At 39.4% G+C, this 19,822-nt stretch overlaps 1 protein-coding gene across 1 annotated transcript; it reads left to right on the forward strand.

The window, feature by feature from the left end:
• RAD21 (RAD21 cohesin complex component) lies at positions 1–19,822 on the forward strand. Its single transcript, XM_083516738.1, has 14 exons — positions 1–336; positions 4,406–4,573; positions 5,700–5,829; positions 6,523–6,622; positions 7,190–7,296; positions 9,356–9,559; positions 10,508–10,633; positions 11,434–11,556; positions 12,136–12,359; positions 13,011–13,155; positions 13,464–13,615; positions 14,825–14,974; positions 16,819–16,902; positions 18,016–19,822. Exons 2-14 carry the CDS (start codon positions 4,430–4,432, stop codon positions 18,205–18,207), a joined length of 1,881 nt encoding a protein of 626 aa, XP_083372864.1. The 5' UTR covers positions 1–336; positions 4,406–4,429; the 3' UTR covers positions 18,208–19,822.

Below are 19,822 nucleotides of genomic sequence, written 5' to 3' on the forward strand. Positions count from 1 at the left end.
CTGCGCAAGCCTCGGCCTGTTAGCGCCGCGAGGCTCGTGCGCGCAGGCGCGTTGGGGCCCGCTCCCACTCCCCCCGCCCATCAATATCTCTCTCTGTGTCTCTCCCCCCCTCCCTCCATTTTTTTTTAACGGTAAACATCCTGCCGATTTTTAAACGCCTGGTTTGGGCGGCAGGAAGGGGAGCGGCCGCCATCTTGTTTGTTTGAGTGTCTCGCGGAAGGGGGGGTGAGGGGGAGACGCGAGGAAAGGGGCAGCGGCGGCGGCGGCGGGTGGCCACCCTCACCCCAGCGCTCATCCGTGGGGCCCGCTGCCCTCGGCGGCCGCGCAGGAATCGAGGTAAGGGGCCGGAGGCCGTCAACCCTGCTGGGAACGGGGAAGAGGCCTAGGCTCGGGCCCAGGTAGGTGCCCGTGTGAGGAGAAACCGCTGCCGCTGAGGAAACCGCCTGGCTTAGCCGGGAAAGAGCCGCTGAGGGCCGAGAGGAGGGAGGGAGGCGGCCTTGGCTGATTTTCGCCCTCCGCCTGACGGGGGAACAAGCCCGCCTTCGCCTCCGACGTCGCCGCAGTGTGTTCGGAGAGGCTCGGCAGGGAAGGAGGAAGCCTTTCCCCGCCTCTGCCCCTCGAGTCTCTCTCGCCCCTGGCTCGGCGCGCGCCTCGTTCCCCCGTTTCCTCGAAGGCGGCGGGCGCCGTTGTTTCGAAGAAGCCGCTTGCGCTGCGCAAACGGTTGCAAAAGGAGGTCTCGAGCCGCAGAAAATTGGGTTGTGTGTTTTGCGTTTTTTGCTTCCCTGTGGTCTACTTAAAAGAAAAAGGGGGGGGAACTAAGATCCAGTCGCCCCCCCACCCCATTGAAGATAGGACAAGACTCACAATTTACGGACGGAATGCTTGCAGATTTTGCCTGGACAAGTGTAAAGATATTTTGAAAGCGTTTATTAAATATATATATCTATATAACTTTCTATATCTATCTATCTCAGCTTATAAAAAACCATATATGTATTTGGGTAATAACTAAGTAACACTTAGTTACTTAGACTGGCATATATGCAATTGTTGTTTGCACGTAGTGATATAATCTATTCCCCCCCCCCCCCATTTCCTCTTCATGTGCTTAAAAATTTTTTTTGGTTCATTTAAGTGAAATTTCGAAAGGCTGCAAATCAAGTCCATGGTAACTCCGTTGAACATGTCTGAGTAAATAGGTATAGGGCTGTGCTGGAAACTTTTTGTTCATAATGGTGTTAACTGGTGTATGTTTTTAATTCTCCTGCGTTTTGCCCAGCATTGTAATATTATGATTCCTTTCATTGTAAAAAAAAAAGGAGGGGGGGAGATGGCCTCACTTATTACAGGTCCACAGGTTGAATTTACTGTTGGTGCTTAAGAGGGTGAGATATTAATTGATGCCTAGGAAAAGAAGGACCGTGACAGCTGGAGGTTCTGCTATCAGGCGGCTCAGCTTCCTAAAATGTTTGGATTGTGTGGGAGCGATTGGGAGACAGACCAAGGCCATGGGAATCTCATGTGTGTTTCCAGGGTTGAGTGATTTCCTCAGCTGGTATCTCATGGCAAGGCAGAGTCATCTGTTAAACTTGTAATTTCACGATGAGGAGGATTCTTGCATATATGAATTTACAGAAGAGTTAGACTGTCCAGGCAGTGTGGTGTATTGGTGAGCGTGTTAGATTGTGACCTGAGAGACTAGGGTTCGGATCCCCACTCGGCCTTGAAGCTTGCTGGGTGATCTTGGGCCAGTCACCATCTCTTAGCCTAACCTACCTCCCAGGGTTGCTTGTGAGGATGAAGTGGGGAGGAGAACCAACAGTGTAAGAAACAGGGATATGAAAGCTAGGAGCTAAATGGCACCGTAAGCCTAGGTTATGGGCGCAACAACAGAATGTCTAGGTACGCTTTTTTTCTATCAAGAATACAAAGTTGAAAATGAATGAACTGCAAGTAAAATATTCTGTTCATTTTTCACATGGTCTAGTCCTTCCTTTGCCCACCTGCTAATATTCTTAAGAGGGTCTCTTTTCCAATCTTCAGGGAATAGCTGGAAGTGGGGAGGCAGAAAAACTTCCTCCTTTCCTTTCCACTCTGCAGTTTTAATCTGAAATCCTAGTGCCCTCAGAGCTCAGAAACTGCTCACACTAATGAAATTCGCTTTTTGCAAAATATGCCTAGAACAGTGGGAGTTTCGAACACTGAGAACCATGTACACCACCTTGAGCTTGTTGGAAGATTAAGGTGTTATATAAATTAAACTAACACACAAACATTTCCTAATAAAGGAGAAGTGTTGACAAACATTCTTGGTCACTGGCAGTGGAGAGCACTTGCATCTGGAAGGACAAGTAATGTCAAAGGTCATTTAAGTCAAATTCCTGTGGTGCCAGAATTTCAGGCTTGTTGGATTCTTTATTATTAGGATTACAGCAGGCTTGATAGTTTTCATCCCACTATTGCAGTGCCAGAGATGCTCTTCCCATCTTGAAGACATGAAAGTAGGAGTTTATGGATAGCATTCACTGAAGCAGCAAAGCATGCCCAGCTGTGGTTTTAGTAATCTTTTTCTGAAAAGTACCTAACATGATAGTAATTCTTATTGGATCACAGAGGTGGAATAACTGTAAATCAGTGGCTAGCAACTATTATTTGACTGGCGTTCTTAATTAAGTTTTTCCTAAGGGGAACATTTGATTTTTCTCAGCCAGAGGATATGTGCTAGAGAGAAGATTGTGGTTGCTTTACTCCTAGAAGTTTTATTGCTGTCCTGCACAATGCTGGCTTATGTCATTTGAACTCAAATTTTTGTTTAGCTCTCTAGTCAAACACAAGTTATAATAAAGTTTGTCTGAGAGTACACAGGATGCGGTTGGTTTCAGATAGCTAAACCATGAGCCCAGATTGAAATGACACACTAAACCAAACCATGGCTTCGCTCAGTGTAGTAGCAAAATTATAAGGAAAAGCAAAATGGCTTCAATCTCTCTTGGAGTTTGTTTATGCTAAGTCATGGTTTGGCTTAATGTGATGTGTGAATGAGGCGTAATAATTTCAGTATTCCTAAAGAGTAATGTTTGTGTGTAGTTCATATAAACATATTATTGTTTTCTGGGTATAAAGCCTCTTGTGTTCCATTCACACTTCAATCAGTGTGTGGAGGGAGACAGAATCACACCCACCAATTTCCATCTATGTATGTTTAGTAGATTAGGATGGGCTTCATATATCGACACAGCTGTACATGCAGTTGGAAACTACTAGTTTTCCTGATCCCAAGTACAAACCATACATAAAACATGTTTTCACCATGTGCTCAATATAGCAAATGGAGAGCAATCAGCCGATGAAGTGAGGGAGGATCAGTGGCTAAAATCTCACTCCCACACTTTGGTAGAATGTGTACAGAATATGAGAAGAGGGCTACACTTATTGAGGGGAAAGTTTATACCTGGTTGTTGTTGAAAATTCTCTCTGCTGCTCATAGTTGCTGGAAGGGAATAAGTCCTGGTGTTGATAGTGTTGCTATTGCTGTCACAGTAATGGGAGATTGTCTATAATATGCAGTTAAGAAAAGTGGAGCAAGCAAGTGAAATCATATCAATATTGGTATATGGGGGGCTAGCAGATGCAGTTGCAGACTAGTTGCTGTAAATTGTTTGACTTCATGAAATGTGCATTTTATTTCAAGGCTTGCAGTTAAGTACATAGTTTGCAGAAGACTTTTGCAAAAGGGAGAAGAATATGGACTCATACTGAAGCTGGGTTAGGGAAACAGTTCTGGAGGTTTAAACTAATTAAGATTCTTGCTGTACTTGTTCCCTGATTGTTGTTGTGCTACTGGAATGAAAGCAATATAATAACTGAAGCAGAAAAATCTCAATTCTGCTTTTTGTCTCTACAACTGAGAGGTTCTGGTATTTTAGCATAGTGCCTTGAAGTTTGTCTGTGGGGCATCACATGGCTTGTTTCATGAGGAAACAAGCTTAAGGAACTACTTGATGCGATGCAACCTGCTACCTGACAATCCTGTGCACAGTAGTGCTCCAAATTCATGGTTGGTATATGGCAGTGTTGGCCAAACTTGGGTCTCCAGCTGTTTTGGGACTATAATTCCCATCATCCCTGACCACTGGTCCTGTTAGCTAGGAATGATGGGAGTTGTAGTCTAGAAACAGCTGGAGACCAAAGTTTGGCCTCGTGTGTGGTGTTTCTAGAGAGCATGTTCCCAGGTGTCATGTCTGATAACCCTACAGTACTGTACAAAGTGGCCCTTATATAGGTAAATCCATGGCGGCTTTTGCTGCTAAACAGAAAACAGCTATACTGCTACAAAATAACTTGCAAGAATTAATCTGTTTCCTTTTTGTTGCATAATATTTAGTTTACTTGTATTTCTTTACAGGTTGTGGCATAGACAGTTGGCACAATGTTCTACGCTCACTTTGTTCTGAGCAAGCGAGGGCCGCTAGCCAAAATCTGGCTGGCGGCCCATTGGGATAAGAAGCTAACCAAAGCCCATGTGTTTGAATGCAATTTGGAGAGCAGTGTGGAAAGCATCATCTCGCCTAAGGTATTACAAAAGTAATAGCATTTTGTTTAGAGATAATAGGATTCTGTGTTTTTCATGTGCTATCAGAAGTGTTGATATAAAAAGGTGCATTCATTCAGTTGCTGCTTCATTGAACGTGGCATTAACTGCTTTGCTATATCAGACCAACATACACTTAGTCCAGTGTCTTGTTTCCAGCTGTAACCAGGCAGGTGCTTCTGGGCACTCAGTTTAGGGCATGAATGACATGTGTCATTCTCTTTTCATTTGCCCACAGCACCTGGCATTCAGAGGTATATTTGCTTCAACAAAGAGATATCATTTATCTATCATGACTAGGAATTGTTGTAGTCTTCCTATATGCAGAATGAGAAACTGATCCTACATGCAGGATGAAGTTTAGTTCACACCTGCTTTTGAATCTCATCTATGCTTGTGTTGCTTACTTTACTGTTGATGTTCTGTGTTCACAACCCACATTGCTTTAATTAACTCCCTACTGTCTTTAACAAAATATACCAGGTATTATATTATCCAGGCAAGATGGCATCATGTAAAATGACCTAGAACAGTGGAAACTGGCTGTTTTAGCTAATTATTCTCATAATTCATTGTTCAGGTCCTGATCCTCTTCTGGATGCTTCTGCAACAAGTCTTTTTGTCAGTCTTTCTGAAATAAATATTTTTCACGATTGCTAAAAATAGTAATAGAACATATTTGATATTAAAGCCACATAAATTTACAAGCTCAAGCTTGTGGATACCAGTTTAAGTAATTTGTGGTACATCAATAGTTGAATTGGTGAATGGGTAGAATTCATGCTCGGCCAGGTTACAGAAAGTAATCCCTACCTGCATGCTGGAAAATGATCATTTGTCGTCATTGACACTGAGTGTGTGACTATTTGCATGTACAAACAAACAAAAATATTGGTGAAGTTTGTACTGAATTTCTAAGAGAAACATCATAACATGGTTTTGGAGATCCAGGAAGAATAGTCTTGCAAAGTACTTCTAAAAGCTATCAATATTTTTGACAGCGAAAAGAAGTTCCAACGTGTGCTTGAGGAATTATCTTTCTCCAAAAAAATTGTTTCTCTATCAGATATGATTGACTGCTGCATACTAACTATAAGTAAATTTTCAGGTGAAGATGGCTCTTCGGACTTCAGGACATCTTTTACTGGGAGTCGTTAGAATTTATCACAGGAAAGCTAAATATCTCCTTGCAGATTGTAATGAAGCATTCATTAAGATCAAGATGGCGTTCCGTCCAGGTATTTGCTGCATAATTGCTATTCACAAAGTTACTGCTCTTACATAAAGAGCAAATTGCTCTGGAATTTAGTACAAGCAATGACCGATTTTATGTGTGTTTCATATGTGCGTGACTGCACATTGTCGTGACCTTGAAGTGGCCAAAAATGGGGATGGATCGGGCTTATGTGTGCTCCGTTGTTGTGCATGATGACCTGGAGTGAAACCCCCACAGAGATTGGGGTTTGCCTGTATTACAGCAACATTTACTTGTTTTACACATTTTTCACTCTCTTTTCATAGCCTGTTTAAATTTGCCTCCCTTTGCATGCTTAAGTAGGAGTAAGGCCTGTTGAATATTGGAATATTTTATAAGTAGGATTGTTTCCTAAGTTATTACCCATTGAAATTCTCCAGAGGCATATTTGTTTAGGTGCTCTTCTTGTAGCTACAAATACGTTGCCACACAAATAACTCAGTGGGCTCATAGAGTTACAGGAGGTTTCATGTGGAACCTTTAAAGACCCAATAGTCTGTGAGCACATGATGCGTCACCATAACAGAAAATACTACTTAAAGAACAGGTTTTATTTCATTTGATGGAATAGTTCAATGGCTAAAAAGACTCCTGCCACAATAAATGCCATGTGCCAAGATGGTTGTTTCTTGTTTAAAAGTATCACCTTACAAATTTTATAACGCTGCTTTTTCAGGTGTGGTTGATTTGCCGGAGGAAAATAGAGAAGCTGCATACAATGCTATCACCTTACCTGAAGAATTCCATGATTTTGACCAACCCTTGCCAGATTTAGAGTAAGCTGCTTTGTCTTCTGCTGTTTACTAGAACTGCTATCCATGAGAATGTATGGTGGTTGATATTTTCTCATATTCCTCTAATTGTGTTATGTGTAAGCACTTGAACCCTGTAAGACACACAAATGCCTCAACTAAGACTGCTTTGGGGGAAGCTGACACATGCCAAATTCTGAATGTTTGTACTATAGTGCATGTGGTTCATTTGTCTTTTAAATTGCATAGTTGGATAGCTACCACTTTTCTAAATCTGCTGTAATGATACAAGCTATTGAATGCATAGTGCTTTTTGTACCCAGGCTACTTTCAGAATGTATCCTTTTAGCATTCTTGTATGTTCCTTACTTTATGGTGCCAATATTTTAACTAAATTCTTTCAAACAAATAATTGTGTCTGAAGATACTTGTAACTACTTTTACAAACATAAGTTGATCAGAAAAGTAAGTCTCTTTCTAGTATTAATTTGGTAAACCTGATCTTCTGTAATTAAGCTTTACTGCTTATTATTTGTGTTTTGAGATGGTTTCAAACTGAAGATCTTTCTCATTTTTTTTGTTCTTTCAAAGTGATATTGATGTGGCTCAGCAATTCAGTTTAAATCAAAGCAGAGTGGAAGAAATTACAATGAGGGAAGAAGTGGGAAACATCAGTATCCTTCAGGATAATGACTTTGGTAAAGTATAACTATTGTTCATAAATGTATTTGTGGCAATTGCACTACAGTTTTACATAATGTTACAACAGAAGCAGTTAGTATAGTGTTGTGGCAGTTTGCTTGGCTCTGTCTTGCCTTAGTTAGAAAAAGGAAAGAAAATTTATAGACCATTTTAGACCAGGAGAGAAAACTGACCAGGATTAGGCCTCATTGGAATAAGTAGACGAAAGTCACCCAGAACAAAATGGCACCAAGAACGCAATGATCTTTGCAACACCTTAAACACAAATCCAGACTGATTGTGATCATGGTAACTTAAAAAAGTTTTTTTAAAGTACATTTTGCAATGGGTTTAACAACAAGCTGGAATATGATAATTAAGCCTCTGGAAACAAAAATGATACAGTTTGGAATACACCTTGATGACATGGCTAACCTGTGCCTCGGAGGTGCTTGGCGTTGGCTTTCAAAAAAATGAAGAACTAGTGTTTCTCAGAAAAGAGAACAAGATTATAAAAGAAAAGCTTGAAGAAATGGAAAACAGAAGATGGAAAAACCCGCTTTTGCTTGATTCTGGAGTGAGCAGAGGATCATTCCTCTTCCATTTTGCTTCCATATTGCTGTTTGGTTGATTTCCATCATTTCTGATTTTGAAAGCTTGGCCATGAACGTTGAGTCTCTCAGAGCACTTACTGCCAAACTGAAAGGTTCTTCTCCTTCCAGGGACATTCTTGAGATTTAGCAAAAAGGAAGAATTAACGTCAAAGCTTAGAAAAAATTAAAACCTGACAGATGACCATCCAATCTCTGCTTAAAAACCTAAACCTCCAAGGAAGGAGAGCCTGCAACCTCCTGTAGAGGGAGTCCACTGCACTGTCAAACGACTCTTACTTTCAGAAAGTTCTTCCTGATGTTTAGTCAGTCATTAGGAGTGTCAGCGTGAGGTGCCTGCATTATGCTGATGATACTCGGCTTTGTTTCTCCATAACATCTGAATCAGGAAAAGCCCTGCAGTCCCTCAGCCATTGCCTGGACTCAGTGGTGAAATGGATGAGGAAAAACAAGCTAAGCTTGAATCCTGGTGAGATGGAGGCACTGAGCCTCCAGTGACAGCTGGTTCCAGGAGCACCCCCAAATTGCTAACCTCTTCAGTGGCTAGAAGTTCCTTTTACCAGCTGCAACTGGTTTGATGTTGCTGGACCATGAAAGCCTTGCCACAGTAGTTCATGTCTTCTTGTGTTGGTTACTTCAAGACTGGATTATCCCACTTGATCCAGAAGCTGCAGTTGGTCAAGAATACTGCAGCACAATTGTTGACAGGAGTGAGGCCTTGTCAGCATATAACACCTGTGCTGAAGGAACTGCACTGCTGGGTCCAGTTTATGAGATTCCTTACGCCACATGTGCCCACTTGATTGCTTCGATCGGTGGAATCGTCACTACTAAAAGTGCCACATAATACCCATTCCACATTTGTAAGAATGCTACCATTTACTGTGTCAGCAGCTATACTTTGAAACTCCCTGCCTGTTGAGATCAAGCAGGACATCTGCTAAAAGCATCATTGATTAGACAAGTTCACCTAGATGTTTAGAAATTTGAGGTGGTTTTTATCAGTTTTAGTATTTTAACATTTGTGTATATGTATAGGTAAGGCGGTAAACAAACTGCTTTGAGGGGGTTTTCTACAATCAAGTGGTATATACATTTTATGAAACAAACAAACAAACAAACAAATAAATAAAATAAAACCACTAGTTTAAAAATAGTTTCCTTAATTTCAAAAGCCATGGGAGGCATTATTAAACCTAAAAGAATCACCGTCTATGTTAAGGACATGAGTCTGCAAACTGTAATGTTGCAAAAAATACATAAATATTAAAAGCTCATTTCAGTTGCCATAAAGAATCCACTGACCAATTTCAACACCGTATTAAGAGTATTTATGCCGTTCAGTAGCAGTAGGATTAAAATTAGAAGTAGAGGATTTTATAAATTGTAGTATAATGATATTGTATTAGCAGTTGAGGGTCTTTTTCAATGTCACTTGCATTTATGATGACTGCTTTTATAACAGGTGATTTTGGAATGGATGATCGTGAAATGATGAGAGAAGATAGTGCATTTGCGGATGACATGTTGGATAGTACTAGTGCTTCCAACCTTCTGCTGGAGCCTGAGCAGAGCACCAGTCACCTTAATGAGAAATCTAATCACTTGGAGTATGAAGATCAGTACAAAGATGACAATTTTGGAGAGGGAAATGATGGTGGCATCCTGGGTATGTTGGTAATTCATATTTCACCCTACACAATTTAAGGGGTCCAACCTTGTGTGAATTTTGTTTTAAAGAGAATATAGTATAGTATATAAATAAATCTTAAAGCTTGTTTGAACGTCTTGGCAGCATCACTTACTTATCCAATCCCTGAGGTTCTGATTCACTGTTTTCAAAACATAGAACTCGTGTTTATGAGATAGGACCCTACGCCTAGTTGAGAAAATACTACTGTAGAAGACAGGCTAGCTACTGAGTGGGGTTATTGGACAGTGGCACCAGTAACTAATAGGAACATGTTTTCTGGGTTGTATGGGGAACACCTGTCCTGATGTATCCTTCTATGTATTCTTTCTGTCTTAAAGTGCAAGGACATCCTCCCCCTTGCATACATGCCATTCTTTCCTAGGCGATATTAAAAATGGATGGCTGTGGTGAACAGGGAATTTGGTTTAAAATCCTGAAGATGAAGGATTTGGGTTATGTATGTCATCTTGGAATGGAATTCCACAGGTGGATTCTTCAGTCCTTGCAAGTTGCTCTTGTATCATAGGCTAGCTCATGATGTTTGCTGCCTTTAAAGAAGTGTCTTCACCACCCCACCCCCCATATTACGATTTTTATAAAAGTTTTTCATAATACAGTTAGATATAGAAAACTACTGTAAATTTAAAAAGACAAACAGCTGCAAAAGGAAAAGAAAGAAAAAAAGAAAAAGGGAAAAACAAGAACGTCTGATTTTGCATCTGCCAGTTACGTAAAAAAAAAGTTATTTAAGTCCAAATGTCATTCATTTCCTTTTTCAACGAAAAGCCCAAATTATTTTTATTACTAATATCAGCTTTGTTTTTTCTTTAATGTCAACTTTACCTGTAGTAATTCCCACCACTATGCCACATTTTGCTACATGGCATGCGCTTTCAATCTTAACTCTTTGAGTTGCCCTTTCAGATGACAAACTTCTCAGCAACAATGAAGGAGGCATATTTGATGACCCACCTGCTCTTTCAGAAAGTGGAGTAATGATGCCTGAGCAACCTCCACATGATGATATTGATGATGATGATAATGTCTCAAGTGAGTGTTTAAATTAGTGTTTTAAACCGAAAAAAATGGGCAGCGCTTCATAGACCTTCTGTTGAACTCATCTAGTCTGTACATCTTGTATGTTAATAAGCATCTTGACAGTAACTGAGAAAGTACTTCTTGCTAATGAGGCTGCAAACTAAAAGGAAGGCATATTTTAAGGGAAGGAATAATCTCCACATGCAGCTGCTGGGTGACCTTGGGCTAGTCACACTTCTTTGAAGTCTCTCAGCCCCCTCACCTCACAGAGTGTTTGTTGTGGGGGAGGAAGGGAAAGAATGTTAGCCGCCTTGAGACTCCTTAGGGTAGTGATAAAGCGGGATATCAAAGCCAAACTCTTCTTTTTTTCTTTCCTCTCTTCCCTGACCCCCAGCAAACTGTGTCTGGTATTTCAAACCACTTGCTGAGGAACAATAATGCCAGAGGTCTATGGTCTATTGCCTTGTGTTCTGCTTATAGGCTTCCCAGCCTTTGGCCTGATCCAGTATGCCTTATATTTCTTGTTTAGTATTGCACTAATGGAATAAAGGGCAAGGGTGACGGTTTGAGTTTAGAAAAGCTGCAAGTCAGCTCCGTTGCTTGACTTACTTGCATTTTCCTTAATTTTAGGCCTTCACAAACACACCCCAATTATCCTATTCTAAGCACACTGAGTGTGTGGGAATGTGTTGAATGGTGTGTAATTATAAATGGATGGGCAGTGTGTGAAAATTGGAAATGGGTTGAATTGCGTGAACTTCCATGCTTTTAACCATTTATTAGGAAACTCAGTTTATCTTTTTGATTCGCAGTGGGTGGACCTGATAGTCCAGACTCAGTTGATCCGGTTGAACCATTGCCAACTATGACTGATCAGACAACACTGGTTCCAAATGAAGAAGAAGCTTTTGCTTTAGAGCCAATTGATATAACTGGTAAATACAGGATTGTATTTTCACTTTTGTACTAGAATAGTCTTGACTGAAGAATTTCCATGTTAGCCTTTTGTGTCAAAAAAGGGAGCCTTGTGGCATTTTAAAAATAATTTATTTTGATATAAACATGGTGGATGCCTGGTTGACTTTACTGAGAGTGAAAAAAGCTGTTTTTATTTATTATTTTTAATTTCAAGTAACAAAACATACCATACCATGCTTTAAGTAAACCTGCGTACCCTGTGTATGTACATAAATACAGTTCACACAGGCAAACAAACAATATCAGCTGCTTGTGCTTGTTGACCTTGATAAAATACGTCCTTTTTAGTCAGTGGTCATGATTATGCTGATACTCAGTCCCTGGTGCATATGGTTATTAACTGCTAGTGATACCTTAATACTATTTAGTGCTGACAAGTCTTAAAAGAAATCTTTTTTTTTAAAAAAAAATGTTTTATACCTGAGCAGCACAGTACTTGTAAAGAATCCTGAAGTTGTTAATGGTGTGACCTGATTCTAAATATAACTATTTTTGCAGATTGAGTAGTGTTAACACATTACTTTTTTCTTGACCAGTTAAAGAAACAAAGGCAAAAAGGAAGAGAAAACTGATTGTGGACAGCGTAAAAGAACTGGACAGCAAAACTATAAGAGCCCAACTCAGTGACTACTCTGATATTGTCACTACACTGGATTTGGCACCTCCCACTAAGAAGTTAATGATGTGGAAAGAGACTGGGGGTGTTGAAAAACTTTTCTCTCTTCCTGCTCAGCCTCTGTGGAATAACAGACTGTTGAAGGTAAACCAAACTTAGGGAAATATATTTTAAAATAACATGTAAAGGTAAAGGGATTCCTGACATTTAAGGTCAGTCACGAACGACTCTGGGGTTGCGGCGCTCATCTTGCTTTACAGGCGTTTGTCCGCTTCTGCAGACAGTTATTCTGGGTCATGTGGCCAGCATGACTAAGCCGCTTCTGGCAAAGCCAGAGCAGCGCACGGAAATGCCGTTTACCTTCCCGCCAGAGCGGTACCTATTGTATCTACTTGCACTGGTGTGCTTTTGAACTGCTAGGTTGGCAGAAGCTTGGACTGAACAATGGGCGCTTACCCCGTTGTGGGGCCTCGAACCTCCAACCTTCGAATCGGCAAGCCCAAGAGGCGTAGTGGTTTAAACCATAGCGTCACCCGCGTCCCTAAAAATAACAGTTATCCTAAGCTAAATACACGATAGCATATCATACATTCCATTGCAAATGGAAAGTTTATATGAATTTTTTTTTATATAACGGTATATGTGTGTGCTTGCCATTTTGCTTAAAATCATTTTCATAAAATTTTGTATCTTTCTGGTCTTAATACTAAATCACCTGAAGTGACTTGGCTCCAAAGGCTATTCAAAGTGCTGCTGTTCCCATGTAAGACTTACCTTTCTTTGTTTTGCTTGTAGCTTTTCACTCGCTGTCTTACACCTCTTGTACCAGAAGATCTTAGAAAGAGGAGGAAAGGTGGAGAAGCTGATAACTTGGATGAGTTCCTGAAAGACTTTGAGAACCCAGAAGTGCCCAGAGAGGAACCACAGCGCAGTGTTATTGGTTTGTGCTTCTTTAATGGCATCCTTCCTGACCTGTAGAGACTTACTTATCTACATCTAAAAACTTACATAATCTTAGTGCTCAATGCTTGTAGCTGCTTTAGTGTATTGGGATCGTCTAAGTTTAGAGCAAAGCAATGTTCTAGTCATAAACAGGAAAATGTTGAGTATTAGTTTTCTCCCCACACCCCAATAGAGTACATTAATCTGCAACACATGCTTAAAAAGTAAAATAAAAATAGAAAGGGCTACAAACTCCTAAATGACTTTTGAGTAAGGTAGCCATTTATCATTACTTCTATGCAATAGATGAACCCATCTTGGAAGAGCCAAGTCGTCTTCAGGAGTCCATCGTGGAAGGCAGCAGGACCAACTTGGATGAATCGGTCATGCCGCCACCCCCACCTCAGACAGGTGTAAAGCGAAAGGTTGCGCAAGTGGAACCAGAGCCTGTGCTACCCGTGAGTGACAATGTCCTTTTCTGCTTGCTGTTGACTCCCCAACGTTGTGCATAATTATATTGTGAGGCGAGTCTCTCTGTTCACTTTTAGGTTTTACTAGAACATAGGGAAGAAACTGTGCAAGGCTCGATGTGTTGAGGGCATTCAGAAGTAGAACTATGACTCTCATGTGGAATGTTATAGGAAATAAGTGTAAATTCAAAGTATATGCTATGCTTGGCAGCATTTCAAACTATCCTCTCTGAACAATGCAGCAACTTGGGAGTAGCACTATCCTACTTCCTGGGTTTTATCACAGTCCTCTGGAGCAGTTTTTGAAGATGAGCAGTAGGGAGGGCTACAGGAGAGAAGAGAGGAGGAAGGAAGTTGTGTTGTAGAAGCAGACATCTACTGCATCAGTGGAACAATAGTGTTGGATACTCCTCTTTTATAACTTGTTCTGCATTTGTAAGAACATTTATTGTGGCAGCATCTACACTTTGGAACTTGCTCCCTATTTAGATCAAGCCAAGTGCCTTCACTGTACTCTTTTAGGCACTTGCTGAAAACATTTATGTTCCAGATGCGTAGTAAGTTGATTGTATCTTTAGTATTTTAACTTGTGTATGTTTTAAAATAGAGTTGTAAATTTGTCTTGGTTTTCTTGTTTTACAGTCTTGTAAACCGCTTTGAGGTGTTTTTTTTTAAGAAACAAAAAACAAACCCAATATCCAATGATGTATAAATTTTATGAAATAATAAATAAAATGGCTAGCTTAAAAGTAGTAACCTTAAGTGTAAAAGGCATGGGGGCATTATTAAACTTAAAAAAAATACCACCTATGTTAAGGACATGAGTCCACAAGCTGTAATGTTGCAAGAAATACATAAATATTAAAAGTTTTCTCCTTTTGCTATAAAGAAGGAAGCTTTCTCCACCAACTGATTTCAATACCATATTAAGAGTATGTCATTCAGTAGCAGTATGACTACAATTGGAAGTGGAGTATTTCATATGAAATAAGTAAATAAATGACAACAATTTTGGCCATTGCAGAAAGATGTGAGCGAGAGTCATTGAAGAGATTTTAACAGAATGTGGATGCATTTATGCTTAATGCAGTATGACTACACAAAGCTTTTGAATGTTTTAAGTTATGATATTATGTACTCAATAGTTGTACAGTTATCTAGTTTCAGTTGTTATAACTTGAATGCTTCTCTCCTTAGTCTCAACCATTGCAACAAATAGAAATGCCCCCAGTGGAACTGCCTCCAGAAGAGCCTCAAAACATCTGCCAGCTAATTCCAGAGCTAGAGCTCTTGCCTGAAAAGGAAAAAGAAAAGGAAAAGGAAAAGGAGGAAGAGGAGGAGGAAGAGGTAGGTACTGAGTTGTTATAACAGGGGTGCAACTCTGGTTTCTATTGGCCGAATTAATTCAGTGGCCTTTAGAATTTGAATACATTTGTATGCTTGGATTTTTCCTACCTTGCCTCCGAAAAGGATTACATTTACTACTTTGTATATCTCCATTGCAGAATTAAGCAGGCAGAAACAGGATTTTGCATATTTATTTACCTGGATCTCTTATCACTTGTTGCTTCTACAGATACAGAAAAATGCTGAAGCTTTACAATCATGTGTTTGGCTGCATTTGTATGCATGAGCTGATGATCTCTCAGCTGGGTTTGAGTAACTGTTGTTTCTCGTTCTAAATGGTATATTTGAACCCATTTAAATCCCTTGTCAACCACTAATTTTGCAGGAAGACCAGGATCTTCCTTGTGGCTCTTCTATCTCTCCCCTCTCCCCCTCATGTAAATTTGCATCTAGTGATATGTTTGAGGAACATGAAAGAGGAAGAGGTATAGAATCATAGAATCATCTAGTCCAACCTCCAGCAATGTTTCTCATACCTCTGGGCTTGCAGTTGCCAGGCCAGTTAGTAAGTTAAAATGTGGGCAGACATTTAAACAATTTGTTCTATAGGAAGCTTGTGAAAATAATAAGAATAATTTTTTATTTATACCCCACCCATCTGACTGGGTTTCCCCAGCCACTCTGGGCAGCTTCCAACCAAAGATTAAAAATACAGTAAAACATTGGTCATTAAAAATTTCCCTAAAGAGGGCTAAACAATAGTAGTCTTCAGTCCCACAATCACCGAGAGTATGTTCTTTTGAGCTCAGTGGATTTACTTCTCGGTAGAGTAGATTGTGCTGCTAATAGAACTCTTGAAAAGCTCATCAGGTAGACACACCAAGGAAAGTTCTTGTTGTTTAAAAATAATAGAGAAGTAGAAATTAGAAACTATGTAAATAGTTTTACCTAGAAAAGTTGAGAGAGTAGGCATGACCACTATTCAGAAACATCACAAACCCTATCATTTTTTTCTGTAAAAGTTACATTTGTTCCTTTGAGCAGTTCTTTATTTAATTTTAGCAGTGGTACAAATTATTAATAAACCATTCTGAAACAGAAGGTACAAAAAATCTGGTATATGAACATTTTGCAGTTATTGAATGAATTCAAAGAAGTCTCTTAATCATTTTTCTTAACAATCTTTATATGATAGCATGGTAAAAATACTTTAAGATCTTAGGATTTATATTTGTGTGTACTTCATCATTGCCTAAAATAAAAAGAACTATGAAGCTCTTGTAATGATTTTCAGAGAGATTTTCAAATGTACTTCAATCAAACTAGTTATGGAGACAGATCTTTTGTACATGGTCTTAGCATGAGATTCCTGTAAAGAAGAACTAGATATCAGAATTGTTTTAGCATATGTATTGCATAGAACTAGGTATATCCCAATTACATCTTACAAAAGTGTTGCCACAGATTGAAGGAACTAAAATATAAAGATATTCCATGGTGCTTAGATAACTGATGAGGAAAGACTGCTCAGGATTAGGAATGTTGTCCCTTAGCTTTTAAAGGGAGGAAGGCACTTGTATGCAATGCAACTCATTTGTAGATGGGTGCAGCATCATATTATAAGTTGCTCATTGTACTCTTGTGTATCCTAAATCTACAGGCAATGAATTTTATTCTGCTGTTGTACGGTTCATGCATGTAACCATAATCCATTATGGTTTCTTCATGTGCCTTTTCTTTTGTGCCCTGAGCTTTAAAGTCAAGTCAATCTGGCCTTTTAGAAGAGCAGAACAGCATCATTTTAACGGACTATCTAGCCCTATCTAAAATGTGATTGGTTGCAGGAGGAAGATGGTACTGGTGGTGACCAGGATCAAGAGGAAAGACGATGGAACAAAAGAACTCAACAAATGCTTCATGGTCTTCAGGTATGAAATGGTTTCAGTAGTAAATGAAGAGTTCTTCTGAGCGTGGCTTTTTTTTTGCAGACAGTACATACCTGAGTCTCCCCACACAGGCCAGCCAGCAAGCAGACGTGTAGGTCACAAATGCAACAAGCTCTTCCCATAATTGCTGACTAATAGCTGGTGTTGTAGGAAACTTAGTATGCCGTGGGGATCCTGTGACTTACAGATTTTAGGATCTAGCAATTCAAAAACTCTGTGCTCTTTTCTAAAACCGAAAGATTCCCAAATAAGCAGGGGATTGTTCCACTCCACATGTAGTAGTAAAGCCTCTACATAATTTGAAGTTCATGTTAATTATGCTAACATATCTGTGTTACAGATAGGTAGCCGTGTTGGTCTGCCATAGTCAAAACAAAAAAATTCCTTCCAGTAGCACCTTAAAGACCAACTAAGTTAGTTCTTGGTATGAGCTTTCGTGTGCAAGCACACTTGTATCTGAAGAAGTGTGCTTGCACACGAAAGCTCATACCAAGAACTAACTTAGTTGGTCTTTAAGGTGCTACTGGAAGGAATTTTTTTATATCTGTGTTAGTAAGCACTCATGTACAGGGTGGAAGTAGCACTTTCACATTCAGATATTAGAAAGTTTCTGTTTTACTATTAAATATTTTATAATCTCCCCCTTGGCTGCTTATGTTTTTACTTGATCAGTTTTGGTTCTGTACTTATTGGGTGGGGTTCACACATCTTGACTGGCTATGATAGCCAGAGATTGCCTCTTCATCAGTCTTCATCTGAGGTAGAGGGGTGGGGTCTTGGCTGTTACACGTGCCCAGTGTTGACTGCTGTGGCATGTCTTCGCCCTCATCCCTTCAAGCTGGAGGTTTTGGTGGTATTGCATTTGCTAAATTGGGAGAGGCTCAGAAATCAGCAAAATTTCTACTTTTGCTTTCTAAGATTAAGTACATGGTTAGGAAGAGTCTCTAGCATTTTCAGGCTTTAGAGAATGACACATGGTCTTAAAAGAATAAAATATGTGCTTGCCAGTGATATTCTAGTAGGTTCAATTGTGGTCCAGTAGTAAATGTTTAGATTAAGCTCAGAAGTAATTATAACGCTGTTTTCTGTTTTCAGAGAGCTCTTGCCAAGACTGGAGCAGAATCCATCAGTTTGCTTGAGCTGTGTAGGAATACAAACCGCAAACAAGCAGCAGCAAAATTCTACAGTTTCTTGGTACTAAAAAAGCAGCAAGCTATTGAGCTGACACAGGAAGAACCTTATAGTGACATCATTGCTACTCCTGGTCCCAGATTCCATATTATTTGAATGTTTATTTGGCTTGCTGTATAGTTAGCATCATTAGTACTTACACATTGCCCAATGTGTAGGGCCTACAAAAGAAGAAAACTAGAGTCCATTGTCCTGTACAGTCATTTACTTTTGTGTTTTGTGTTTTTTTTCTATTACATTTTACCACTTTTGCATTTCTAGTAACTTCTGCACTGGGTGACTTGAGTTCCAGTTGCAGAGATGAGAGAAAGTGACTCAAGGACCTAATAAAGAGTGTTTCTAAAACAAATCAAAACAGATGTGTGCAATATTGGTGCATGTAACTATGACTAATACATTGTTTTACAATTATCTGCTTAGTAAGCTAGAATGCTACTCCAGAAGACCCAAAATGGCCAACCCTATTGTCTCATTACAGGTTTTTGCCAAACATGCTTAAAATGTGGTCTCTTTTCCTCATGGTAGTGAATTCTTCCTGCCCCACATTTCTTTCAGTGTTTTATTATCATCTTCCTACTTCTGATGGTGTTCTTGGAGCTGCCAATATGAATGTTAGTGCCTGGCAGGAGTATTTGCTGTGCCATGGTATCTTTAGAATAGAGTTTAAGCAGCTCTGGGGCTAAATGTAAATGGGTGTCCTTGAAAAATATTATTTAAGTGCAAGAGACAATACATTTCTGGCATTGGATTTTACATTCCATCTCAGTGTGGTCCATTTCTGATAGCTAGCTGCAAGGATGGGGTAGTTCTGTTGTAAAGCACCAACTGCGATAAAGGTTGTTTTTTTTTACTTGTTGATTTGAAAATTATTGAGAATTTTAAAGGCTTTTAAGAAATGCCATAATTCTGAATTACAGGCAATTTACGGTAATTTAGGTATGCTGGTAGCTAGAAGGGTCTCAGTTTGAGCATGCTACTTTTATTTTTCCTTTTCCTTTTCCGTTTTCTTTCCTTTCTTTTTACAAATGTGGCACACCACTGACCCTGAAACGACAGCAAGCTACATATGTATATTTTAGAGGCAGGAGAAACTTGCATTTATTGAACATAATCTTGTTGTGTAATAAGTATTAATAGATCTCCAGTGACCTTTACAGTTTTTGTAACAGTGTATTTCACAATAATGCACACTCCTGGAATACTGAGCAGATTTACAAATAAACTCTGATTTGATTTTACTACTTATTATCAGGACCAGGCCATACCAGAAATCATGTGACTATGTTGATGGAGACATCAACAATTTTTTTTAAGGTGGGGCAAAATTACTAAAGTTTCTGACTTTAAATGTTGGCACTTTTGTGAATTGATTCTCTTCTGGAACTAAGATTTCAGTGTATACCCAAGTGTAAAATTATGTGAATGTTTAAAAATTTGCAACATGTTTTCATAATCCTTGAGAAAGTTAACTATATAAAATAGTTACTGCAGCTTTATTTTTGACATGATGTGCCTGTACAACCATGGTTTCCCCCCTTTGTACAAAGAGACATTGTAGATAACTTGAATGTTTAATTATAGAGGTCATTAGTTTCTTGTTAAACTTTGTTAGTCTGTTTTTGTTGCTTTTCAAGGTTAATATTCTTGAAAATAGTTGCTGTTATGTATAACTTTTCTAATAAAAGTTGTGTTATAAGCTATTTCATACTGA

This window comes from Podarcis liolepis, assembly GCF_965112155.1.
Source record: "Podarcis liolepis genome assembly, chromosome: 8".
Taxonomy (NCBI): domain Eukaryota; kingdom Metazoa; phylum Chordata; class Lepidosauria; order Squamata; family Lacertidae; genus Podarcis; species Podarcis liolepis.